Here is a 13215-nt window from a genome sequence, read left to right as displayed (position 1 = left end):
TTCATAAGGCAGCCTATGACCAGTAATTAGGATAAAGTCTGGCTTTAAGCAAGTCAAGCTCTGCCTACTGCTTAATTTATATAAAATCCATCTTTAGCCCTGGCAGGCATGGCTCAATGTCAGAGCTTCAGACCATGCACAGAAAAGTCTCAGGTTGATTCCCGGTCAAGGGCATGTCACCTGGGTTGCAGGTTTGATATCTGGCCCCAGTTGGGGCACGTGCAGGAGGCAACCAAAGGATGTGTCGCTCTCACACAGATGTTTCTCTTTCTCTCTTTCCCCCCTGTCTCCCTCCCTTCCACTCGCCCTAAAAACCAATGGAAAAAATATACTCAGGTGAGAATTAACAAAACAAACAAAGATCTTAAATAAGACCCCAGAACCAACAAAATCAGTCTGGTCCCCACTTGCTCTTAAGCTCAGCTGGCAACAGGCTATCCTCTGGGCAGGCCCCACCACTCTTTATTCTACAGCTCTTTTGCTTCAATACAAGCCTCCACACTTATCTGGTAAGTATCACTCATGGGGCAGGGCTTGTTCCATTTACCCCTCCTCAGCCCTAGAAAATCCAAAACCAAAAAAGGAAAGGGTAATGGTTAGCATTTAGATCAGGTTCTTGATCTTACAAATGGGAAAGCTGGGAGATGTACTCTAAACAAAATAATGGTTTTGCTCAGGGGTTTCCAGTGGGGAGGGGTGGGGCTTGCAGTGGGGAGAGGAGGGAGAAGATAAAGCTCCTGAGCTGTCACATCCATGCTATCCCACTCCTGGTTGAAATATATGTCATCACCTCTCAGAGCTAAGAGGGGGCAGTACAATTTAGCACAAATGGTTAAGAGTACAAGCTTTGGAGTCATACAGAGCTGGGTCCCAATTCAGTCACTGCCAGCTATGTGACAAGACCAAGCTACTTACTCCTCTAAGCTTCGGCTTCCTTCTCTGTAAAATGGAACAAATACAATGTAGGCACATGAGGCTGTTGCAAAAATTAAATGCGAAATATATGCAAAGTACTTATCACAGCATCCGGTAGAGTAAGCACTGAACACAGAGGCAAGAAAAAAAAGAAGCTAAAAAATATTGTGCACTCATGCTCCCACCTCCCAGCTGAGGATTTATAAATATCATCAAATACAACTCAACTTTGAGAATACATTATATGATGATTCGGGTAGCAGAATTTTTATCTTCCTAATTATGTTTTGCTTAGGCAAATGTCAAAAATGAGCTTCCACTTCCAGAGCAGATACTGATGGGATAGTGGAAACGGGACTTGCGGGAAGAGCTCAGACACATACTCAGCAGGAGCAGGATGGAGAATATGTGACTTGATAATTCATCTGCCTAATCTCAGTCTACAATGCACACTGAGCACTAACTATGTGCAAATCTCAAGGACTGGAAGAGTCTGATATATTTATGCAGGAGCCTGGCGGGAGGGTGGGATGTGGCTGCTAACAGCACTCACTAAGCACTCCCTCTGCTCCTGGGCTATGTGCAGCATCTCCCATGCATCACCTTTAGAGACAATCAATCAAGATACCATCAATCTCCATAGTAATTTAAGTTCACTAATAAAAGCTACAACAGTATTAACTCAGAGACTTATAATGGTGCCCAAAATCTTCTCCATCCTTTCTATTGCCTTCTCTCTCCCATCAGCATTTACTGAGTGCCAACTATGGAGCAGGCATGTGGTTACTATGTGGAGTTCGTAGTCTATGAGCAGGGACAGACATTAACCAAACCACCACAAGAATAAATGCCCAATTTTAAACAAAGAAGTGCTTGACTCAGCACTGGGCCTATAAAAAGGCACACAACAGTTGAAGGAGGGAGGGCGGAGAGTGTTGCTACTGCTGGGTGAGGGGCTATGTCAGGGGTGGGCAAACTTTTTGACTCGAGGGCCACAATGGGTTCTTAAACTGGACCGGAGGGCCGGAACAAAAGCATGGATGGAGTGTTTGTGTGAACTCATATAAATTCAAAGTAAGCATCATTACATAAAAGGGTATGATCTTTTTTTTTTTTTTTAGTTTTATTCATTTCAAACGGGCCGGATCCGGCCTGCGGGCCGTAGTTTGCCCACAGCTGGGCTATGTGAACTCGGGGTACTTACCTAGCCATGTTGCTATGAGGACAGCATCAATTCCGTCTATCGGCTCACAGATCCGAGCCACAACTGGGTGGATCTGCTGGGCCAGGTAGTATTGGGTGTCAATGGTTAAATTGTCTTGTTTCTGCAGCTGCTCAGGTGCATAGGCCCTCTGACTCGCACTGAGGTTTGACCCATCCTGTAAGAGGACACAGTATAAGGAAAGTTATAAGAAATTCAACCCCACACACACTTGCTTGGTCAAAAGAGGAACAAGAATTCAAATTTTGTGTATTTAATTACAAACACCAAGAAGTCCTTTTTTTAAAAAAAAATATTTCTTTATTGATTTTCAGAGAGAGAAGAAGGGAGAGGGAGAGAGAAAAAAAATCAATGAGAAAAATACATCAATGAGAGAAACATCGATTGGTTGCCTACTGAACGCCCCCCTACCAGGGATGGAGCCTGAAACTCAGGCATGTGCCCTGACAGGGAATGGAATTGGCAACTCCTTGGTGCATGGGACAACGTGCAACCCACTGAATCACACCACCCAGGACATCAAGAAGTTCTTCTAACCTATTGGTGAACATTTCATAAGCATCTCAGAGTAGGAAGATGAAGGAGAACATCTCGCCCACTGCCCAAGAATGTAAATCCAGCATGTGTTGTGTTCTATTTTTTGTTGAAACATGAAACCAACAAAATGGAACGCCTAGATTAAATAATTCCAACTGCCACATCACAGAAACACATTGAGAAGACTTGCTAACAATTAGTCTAGTTAGAGGGCCTTTTAGGAGTGATGACAAAAAACATGTGTGGTCCTTTATTATGTTAATGCAACCCCTTCAAGCAGGCATTCTAGTCATGGTATCATCTTAAAGGCCCTGGGAGTAATACTGTCCACAAGAACTGCATATATCATTGAGAATCAAATAAGCAAGGGGAAAAGATGGTAATGAAACCCACAGAGTCATCACCTATGTCAAGATATAACAGATAAGAATAAAATTAATGAGGTATCTGGTGGAATTTGCCTAAAGCAAATTATTTGGCCACTGGAATAAAGGGCATGCCATTTTGCACTGTTTATATGGTTCTTCCTCAAGGCAAGGATGATGGTCAGAGAGCCTTTTAAGGAGTTTCTCTTTACTCTATAAAAAGAGAAGTTGTGAAATTCTATATAATTGGCTCATATACAGTCCTGTGGTGATGTCACCATCATCTGTGAATCAAAAAGTCCATCACTTTACTGGACCAACATCCAAGAACTCACTCCACTCTTCCTCTTGTCTGCAACAACAGAATTTAATATTCACACTAGTAAATTATAACTATTCACAGTGCTCAGCTGCTCTGCAAAACTGATTATAATGTGAATCCTATTCTTTTATTCCTGCTACAATCAGTCCCTTCTCAGCTCAGAGCCCAGCCCAAAGCAAAAGCAACATTCCACGCAACTGTCTTTACCAGAAACTGGAAGTGGGGGTCTCTTTCTCTGGCTGGGCTCCTGATGGAAACAAACTGGGATATTTATCAACTAGGTTCTACCTATTCTAAGATATAATGAAATATCTGGAAAGGGAGCAAACCTCAGATTAAAAGACTTGCTTATAATTATTTTTAGGAGTTTGTAACAGTAAAAAATTAGTCAACTTTAATTGTTGTCCTTTTAGAAGTTTGAATTGTTAGATGAGTAAGATGACAGTCAATGGCCCTAATTGGTTTGGCTCAGTGGATAGAGCATCGGCCTGCAGACTCAGGGGTCCCGGGTTCGATTCTGGTCAAGGGCATGTACCTTGGTTTCAGGCACATACCCAGTGGGGAGTGTGCAGGAGGCAGCTGATCGATGTTTCTCTCTCATCGATGTTTCTAACTCTCTATCCCTCACCCTTCCTCCTCTCTGTAAAAAATCAATAAAATATATGTATTTTTAAAAATGACAGTCAATGACAAAATGAGTATGAAAAATGCCTGGGCAGTTTCTTTATGCAGTACAACTATATTCAGATTGTCTTTTAATAAACACATGAAATCTGATCAATTTATAAAATTGTAGTTTTTTTAAAAAAATACGGTCTGTCTTAGGATTATAGTGTTGAGCTTACTAATTTTTAGTGGTGAATTAAAATCAGATTTGTAGAGGCAAGTTAAAAAAAATGGCACCTGAGCCCGGCTGGTGTGTCTCAGTGGTTGAGCGTCGACATATGAACCAGGAGGTCAGGGGTTGCAGATTTGATCCCTAGTGGGGGTGTGCAGGAGGCAGCCGATCAATGATTCTCTCTCATTATTGATGTTTCTCTCTCTCCCTCTCCCTTCCTCTCAGAAATAAATACAAATGTATTTTTTTTAAAATGGCACTTGAGCCTTAGCTGGGTTGCTCAATAGTTAGAGCATTAGCCCATAGACTGAATACTCCCGGGTTCGATTCCAGTCAAGGGTACATACCTCAGTTGCAGTCTCCATCACTGGCCCTGGTCAGGGCACATGTAGGAGGCAACCAATCAATGTATCTCTCTCACATCTATGTTTTTCTCTCTGTCTCTCCCTCTCCCTTCCACTCTCTAAAAATAAATGAAAAAATATCCTTGTGAGTATTAAAAAAAATGGCACTTGAGTTACTTTCCAAAATACCATTAGAAGATGTTCTCATCAGCAGTTGAAAATGTCCAAGCATATTCTCAGTTGAAAAAGGTTTTATTTTAAATAGTCACATAAAAAATTAGTTTTAACAGTGACCCAAACACATTTCTTACTGTATTTTAAAAATCTGAGCTTAAACATAATTAAATGCAAAAGAATGGATGACAGGTTTTGCTGTGTTGTATTAGAAAAACATTTAGGCTGTGACATAAGACCTACTTCTCAAACCTAGCAAGACCCCCATGGTATATGCAATAACATACAGCATATACCTTTAAAATCAGATTAAGGAATAATGTTGGTCTTGCTTGAAGTGCCCATGTAGTCATTTGTGAACTTCACAAAGTACATGCTTCACAGAGACAACTGGGTAGTACAGTCAATTCATTCAAAACTATGTAGTCATCTTAAGTAAAAAAGCAATGGAAAAAAATTTTAAACAGATGTCAAGTGGGCCCCTAAAAGTGTTAAAGTCATGCCTTATGGAAATGATGTCGACTGGAAGTTAAATAATTAAGCATTTAAAACTTAAGCAATAAGTGAAAGCCAATTTAACCCTTTACGGTTGTTTGTCTACTCTCAGCCACCAAAGCTTTTTTACCGTTCCAGTCATACGTCTGCTCTCAGCCACCACAGCAAGGAACCGTACGAATCTTAACTCTATTCATTCATGTATCAGTTCATAATTTCTCTGAAAGCTCTTAAGTGTCTAAGCGACCTTGTCACGAACCAAAACATTGCCCCGACAAATTGGAGATATCAAAACTCAATATAAACAAACGCGGTCGTTCCACACTCGCCATGTAAAACACCGTGGCGAGTCAGTCGCCTTTTGAGAGTGAAGAAATCGACAAGCTTCGGAGATACTTCGCAGAATTTCAAATAAAGCTTTACACATTACGTTTAACTGTAATTAGGCATTCTTGCTTGTTAAGATATCTACACTAATAAAAGAGAAACATGGTAATTGGCGTACAACCACTACCCTTTTCATTGGCTAATCAGCGAGATATGCAAATTAACTGTCAGCCAAGATGACGGCCGGCAGCCAGGCAGCTTGACACTAACATGAGGCTTGGTTGCCTCGGTGACGGAGGAAACCAACGTTCCCCGCCTGCGGCTGCAGGCCTCTGAGCCAGCAGTTTAAGAAACATTGTAACGAATACCGCTGGACTTCAGCCAGCAGATTCGCAGCATTGTAAGCAAAGGCCAGAAACCTACTTTCAGCAGCTGAGGCCTCAGAGCTGGAGCCAAGCCTCAAGCTAAAGCTGGCCCAGAATAAAAAAAAAAAAAAAGGAAAAAAGGAGCAGTTGGGAGCTTCAGTCACCCCCAGCCTGAAAACAGCCCTCAGCCCCTCACCCAGACTAGCCAGGCACCCCAGTGGGGACCCCTACCCTGAAGGGTGTGTGACCAGCTGCAAACAGCCATCATCCCCTCACCCAGGCTGGCCAGGCACCCCAGTGGGGACCCCCACCCTGATCCAGGACACCCTTCAGGGCAAACCAGCCGGCCCCCACCCATGCACCAGGCCTCTATTCTATATAGTAAAAGGGTAATATGCCTCCCAGCACTGGGATCAGCGGAGCTGCGAGGCCTCCCGGCACCGGGATCAGCGTGACAGGGGGCAGTGCCCTAACCCCCTGATCTGCCCTGCTCTGTGCATGACAGGGGGCGGCGCCCCAACTCCCCAATTGGCCCTGCTCTGAGCAAGACCAGGGGCTGCACCTAGGGATTGGGCCTGCCCTCTGCCACCAGGGAGCAGGCCTAAGCCAGCAGGTCGTTATCTCCCGAGGGGTCCCAGACTGCGAGAGGGCATAGGCCGGGCTGAGGGACACCCCTCCCCCCCGAGTACACAAATTTTTGTGCACCGGGCCTCGAGTTTCAAAATAATACTCCAAAATGGCAAAAAGAAAGTTACCGAAAGAAGTGTACTGCGAATCTGAAAGTAATGATGAAGAGTTTTATTTTGGCACCTTGAATACTGACTCTGATGTAGAAAGTGATAACGTTTGTAGTGATTCTACTAGTAGTGACGTAGTTCCAAAAATTTTAATAAATCTTGTTTATCCTTCATAATCTTGCATGTTATGTATCACTGCTCTTTCAATGGAAATTAATTCCGACCAGTACGACACCCATGTCCAAATATAATACGACCACAAAGGGTTAAGATATCAGCAAATAATTCATCTAGGTTTTATAAGACCACATACTACAATACAAATTAGATACCAAAAACATTACCCTAAACTCATCTAAAATTATAGTCTGAGTAAGTTATCAGTAGAACACTGTATTCTAAATGTAAATTTTAAACAAAAGAGAACCTGTTTAAGAGAGAGGCTATACTTGGAGGGCACTTCTGCTTAGAGCAATAAACAATTCTCTTAAAATGTATGATCATACATTTTCAAAAACATAGTCTAAAAATATGTTTGTGTTGTGAAGCACAGAAAGAATAATTTGAGTGCTTAAAAGCAAAGGAGGTAGGCAGCTTTGGTGAAAATGGGCATGTCCCACTGCTAGGGGACAAAGGCAAATTAAAGGCCTAGAGCATTTCTTGGGATACAGTGAGAAGAATAAGTTAATAAAAAGAAAAATAAACTGTAGTTTTAACAAGCAAGTTAAGGTCCAGTACCAGTGGATAAGGGAAATGTTGAAAAGACAGAAAATTGTATTTATTGTACTATATTAGCATCAGCATTTGCGCTTTTCCGTATCAATAAGTCCTGAGAAGAAGAAATCATAAGACCTAATAGCTAAATTTTTTAATTGATTTTTAGAGCGAGGAAGGAAGAGGGATAGAGAGATAGAAACATCGATGAGAGAGAAACATCATCTATTGGCTGCCTCCTGCACGCCCCAATAGGGGATCGAACCTGGGCATGTGCCCTGACTAGGAATTGAACCAGTGACTTCTTGGTTCATAGTTCGGTGTTCAACCACTGAGCCATATCGGCCGAGCAAGACCTACTATTTAGATATCAAAAAATAAAACTCTGACTTTTAAATACTAGTACATCAGTCATACCACCATACATCTCCATTCTACTTTTAGCCAAAACGTAACTGTGGCTGGATTTCATTATTAGATGCTATTTAAAGTTATATGCTGCCATATTGCTCCTCTCATTAATAATCTAAGAGCTTTTCCATGTATGTGAAGACAATAATAAAAAAACTGGCCTATTTACCAAAATCTTTACTTGCATAATATGAAAATTGTTTTTTTGACATGAGATTTGTCAGAGGCAATATGCAAAGCACATTAAGGGCTTGAGCGAGTCAGACATTTATGGAAATATTTTCCTGCAGGAATTGGTTTTCTGTAACAGTTCTTAATCAAGGGTAACCCTAGGAGGGAGACAGAGTCAAGTGCCGATTCCTGTCCATGTAGTTAAATCATGTGTTATGTACATCATCTACAGTACTGAGCAGATATTAGCAAATGACTTTTAAATTTTGAAAAGACTCTATGATTTAAAAGCACATTGAGTGTAGTTCAACAAAGATCAATGCTATTGCAATGAAGTTTAAGGCTTATCTAAACTTCTTACTGTAACAACACAATGCAATAATTAATTTAAAAGCAGCAGTCTTATTCAAATGAATTATGCCTTTTGGTAGACAGGCCAGATCAGAATCATTTTAAAGAATCTGGATAAAGGCTATGACTGGCTTTTTTTTTTTTTTTTTTACAGAGAGAAGGAATGAGACCGAGACCTCTCCTTTGTCCCAACTGAAGTGTTTTCAAAGAAAAGAACTGTTCTTCTGTCCTACCCTCTCTCCCCATCCCTAATTGTTAGAGGCATGCTACTCTCAAATGAAACCAGTCAGTGGTGCCAAGCTGTGCTCTGTAAGGCCTAGAGCAGGGGTGGGCAAACTTTTTGACTCGAGGGCCACAATGGGTTCTTAAACTGGACCGGAGGGCCGGAACAAAAGCATGGATGGAGTGTTTGTGTGAACTCATATAAATTCAAAGTAAACATCATTACATAAAAGGGTACGGTCTTTTATTTCAATAGTTTTATTCATTTCAAACAGGCCGGATCCGGCCCGCGGGCCGTAGTTTGCCCACGGCTGGCCTAAAGGTTCCTCAGAGTTGCCTTGTGGAACAGGGAGAAGGAAAGAAGGTGGGTTCTAGGCCCCCTCCACTCAAAAGAAAGGAAAAAAAACCTGGAAACTGGTAAATTTGTGTTTTCTCGATAAGGTATATTTTTAGGACATCTCACCTTTCTCCATATAATCATGCATTTTGTATTTCTTTCAAATAATTCTTTGAACAAAGGCTAGGGAAAATGCATTTACTCTCTTATTCTACCAATATTCATAATGGAAACTGTGGCAAAAGGAATGATAAATGACTGCTGCTGGACATATGACCAAACCTATATACATTTTCACTGAAGTTAACTGTAGTTACTGTCATATACCTGTCTCACCAAAATAATTTCAGTGACCCAAAATACACGTCTTTGTTTTGCAAAAATTTTAATAAAATATGCCATATCCTGACTATTTTTAAATGCTGTAAAACCAATCAGACTAAACCATCTCTTGACAGCATCAATTATCTTAAAGGCTATTAAAATAAGACATTGTGGCCATTTGGATTTTACTTTGTGTCATAAGTGGTATGAGTCTTAATTATGATATTTTTACCTGACAGATGACATACGACACAGTATCTCCAGCTTTCACCTTTCTGCCTCCTTGAGAATTTATCCAGAGAGCGACATGTACGTGAGGTAGGCTTTTTTTATCCGGGTAATCCTGAGGATCCTTTGTCAATGCCTAAAAGAGAAAAAGAGGGAACAAAATGCCCCAAACTTTAGAATAAAACCCTTCTCACACAGCTATACACTAGTACATCTTTGCTAGAATCATACATAAACATAGAAATGACATAAGATATATGTAGAAAACACTGTCACAGAATCTTTAGACATTCCATCCTCCTACATTTAGTAACTAATGTAACCAGATGCAACCTTGACAAAAAAAAAAAAAGAAATACAAGTTTATGGGCTATGACACATAATACTTACACATAAAAAAATAAGACTATAAATTCAATCTTAGAGTTTCTCCTAATGTTTGCGATTCTCTCACTGAATTAACTGATCAGTTAGGACTGATGGATGATGGATAACAGCTACTCTGACTTACGGATGTGTTTCTCAAAAGCTTTTCTAGCCTAAATAAATCCCAAAGGTACCATAAATCACTGGATTTACTCCCACTGTCAACTTAAGCTCTACAAAGGCAGAATGATGAGTCTCTAACAGAAAGTAAGCGCCAGGAGAGCAGGAACATGCCAGCCTTACTCACAGCTGCATTCCCAGTGCTCAGAATGATACCTGACGTACAGTAGCAACCAAATGTTTGCAGGATAAATGATGTCACTCACTCTAAATTAATTCACTAAGTTCAAGCATAATGTCATGCACGGGTAAAATAGCCAATCAAAGTACAACACAGACCAATAGAGTTTAATGTAAGAGAGTATGCAAAGTTCACTGACATGGTTTCAGATTCCGCATTATAAATAACCTTTAAAAAACACTACTTAGAGAGTCTTGGTGTAGAATCAAAGAAGAATATGCACAATTATCTGAAAAAAGTTACTGAAATACATCTCCCTTTTCCAACAACATATTTGTGGAAACTGGATTTTCTTCCTATACTCAACCTAAGCCACACATCACAACAAATTGGATGTGCAAGCACATGAGAATCCAGATGTATTCTCCTAAACTGGACATTAAAAAGATCTGCAAAATTGTAAAATGATGTCACTCCTCTGGCTAATTTGTTTTTGTTTCAAAATAGTTATTTTTGTAATCACATGATGGGCTTATTGCTGTTAAATAAATTAATAAATGCTCTTAAAATTTCTCAGTTTTAATTTCTAGCACAGTAAATATCAACACAAACCACATAAACCAAAGCTCTTAGAGGCCTCAATTATTTTCAGAGTGTGAAGGTGTCCTGAGGCTAGGAAATCTGAGAACTGTTACAGATTAGAATAAAGCAGGTCCTCAAACACGGCTGCACATACCCACATTATATACACTTTCTAAATCAGACGCTCAGTGTAGGAGAGTGCCTAGGAAACTCTCCAAGTATTTGAATCTCCTCAAACTTGAATTATGCGAAGTCTTGATTGACTCAGTTGGGTAATAGTGCCTAGAAATCTTAATCAATATAACTCTACTTGAGAAAACCATTATCTTCTCCAATTGACTATACTTCAGTGCAATGTTAAGAAATTCTGAATTTCATCTGACATACTTTCCAATTATTAAATTGGGACTATTGGGGGTTTTACAAGCTAGTTTTAGGTGCCTTGATTTGGGGGGAAAAATGCTTTCTGGTGGTTTAGGCTCAAATTAGCCAGGTCTATAAAAATCAGCTGTCACATTTTGTGTTACTTTATGAAATATATTTAAGCTAAGACTACAGTAGTTCAGAAAATCAGTTGTTTGTGGCAACAAGGGCTAAAATTTTATAGTGGTAAATACCACTTCATCCCTCCACCCTAGGCTAACCTCCCATTTTCAACTCCTACCAGCATCATCTATAGCTACTGAAATTTTATTATCTATATCTATATCTACATCTATCTATCCATCCTGTAATAAGACCATTCACAACCAGTCATATACATAGACTCTTCTATTCCACTGCTTTTTCAAAGAGATAAAAGTAAAAACTGAAATGCTCACAAGTTTTAAATAGTACAAATATTCAGACAAATGTTAACAGGACAAATCACCTCTGACATATAAACAGCTTACCGTCAGTGGTTCTCAACCTTCCTAATGCCGCGGCCCTGTAATACAGTTCCTCATGTTGTGGTGACCCCCAACCATAAAATTATTTTCGTTGCTACTTCATAACTGTAATTTTGCTACTGTTATGAATCGTAATGTAAATATCTGATATGCAGGATGTATTTTCATTGTTCGCGACCCACAGGTTGAGAACCGCTGCAGGAATAATTATTAAATAGAGAGTCTTTTCATTAGAATTTATTGTAGTTATATCTGCAGAAATTCTTTTTTATTGAATATTGAATTTATTGGGGTGACATTGGTTAATAAAATTATATAGGTTTCAGATATACAATTCTGTATATTGCACTGTGTTTTGAAAAATAAGTATAAAAATAGAGGACAGTAAATATCTTCAAGAGACCATTAACATTTTGAAAATATAGACCATGCTTTGCTCATTCACTTTTATAACCCAGATTCCAGTACTGTGCACATAAGAAGTACTCCATGTTTGATGAATAGATGATTAAATAAGCAAATGAGTTCTTTTATAGCTCACTTCAAGTGAAATGGAGGATATATAGACAGTAAGTCAGTTTCAGTTCTGCCACAGGAAAAAAACTATGCACAGCTCCATTCACACTAAGTACTATTATCCTATATAATAAAAGCCTAATAATATGCTAAGTGTCTGGTCGTCCATTCAACCAAAGTGTAATACGCTAATGATATGCTAAGGCTGCTCAACCGCTCACTATGACATGCACTGATCACCAGGGGGCAGATAGTTGACTTGTCGACCAGTCACTATGACGTGCACTGACCACCAGGGGGCAGATGCTCCGACCGGTAGGTTAGCTTGCTGCTGGCATCTAGCCGATTGGGACTAGGCAAGATAGGCAGGACACGCCCTGGAGCCCTCCCTTGGTCCATCCCCAGCTGGCCAACCTCCTGCATCCCTCCCTGGCCCCAAACGTGCACCAGTGGGGTCCCTCGGCCTGGCCTGCACCCTCTCGCAATCCGGGACCCCTCAGGGGATGTCAGAGAGCCAGTTTTGGCCCGATCCCGCAGGCCAGGCCAAGGGACCCCACTGGTGCACGAATTCATGCACTGGGCATCTAGTTAATGATAATAATGTATCACTGTAAGTTGATAATTATCAAAGCTGAATGATGGGTACATGGGGGTTCATGATACCACTCTACTTCTATATCAAATTTTAAAATTTTCAATAATAAAAACTTTAAAATAACAAAATTGTAGACTGTTCATGAGAACTTGAAGACTGCCAGTATGTTTATGACTCCAGGTTTCTTTGCACACTAGTAATACTGTCTCATCATTCATATGAGATGACGGTGTGGGCCCACTACCCTAGAGGACATGTGCTCAGTGTTATTTTGCCAATAATGTATTCATGTTTAGACTGAGCCTTCCAAACTCATGAAATCACACACTTCTAAGAAGGTAGACAGTGTCAAGGATACAGTCTGCAGAATAGATGCTAAAATTGATCAGAGGCAGATTGAAGTAATAACTCTTACTCAATTCAAATTTTTGAGAGACAAAACAAAATCTAAAAAGAAACCATTTTCTAGATTTTACAAGTAGTTCCATGCCATTGCATCACTTAAAGTGAAGAGCTAGTGCCAAGGTACACATTTTCTTATAATTCAATATTTTTATGTATAAATG

The 13215-nt window shown here is 40.2% G+C and overlaps 1 protein-coding gene across 1 annotated transcript in view; it reads right to left on the bottom strand.

Moving 5' to 3' along the window:
* The window catches only part of POLA1 (DNA polymerase alpha 1, catalytic subunit), a 321815-nt gene that overhangs the window by 188513 nt on the left and 120087 nt on the right, over nt 1-13215 (bottom strand). Inside the window, exons 31-32 of the mRNA XM_081115420.1 lie at nt 9404-9535; nt 2120-2294 (exon numbers count right to left, since the gene is read on the bottom strand). Coding sequence (XP_080971546.1) covers nt 2120-2294; nt 9404-9535 — 307 coding nt within the window. The remainder of the gene's footprint in view (nt 1-2119; nt 2295-9403; nt 9536-13215) is intronic.

This window comes from Myotis nattereri, assembly GCF_964212035.1.
Source record: "Myotis nattereri genome assembly, chromosome: X".
Lineage (NCBI taxonomy): Eukaryota > Metazoa > Chordata > Mammalia > Chiroptera > Vespertilionidae > Myotis > Myotis nattereri.
Note: the sequence above shows the minus strand (reverse complement) of the source record. Positions and strands in the feature narration are given on the sequence as shown.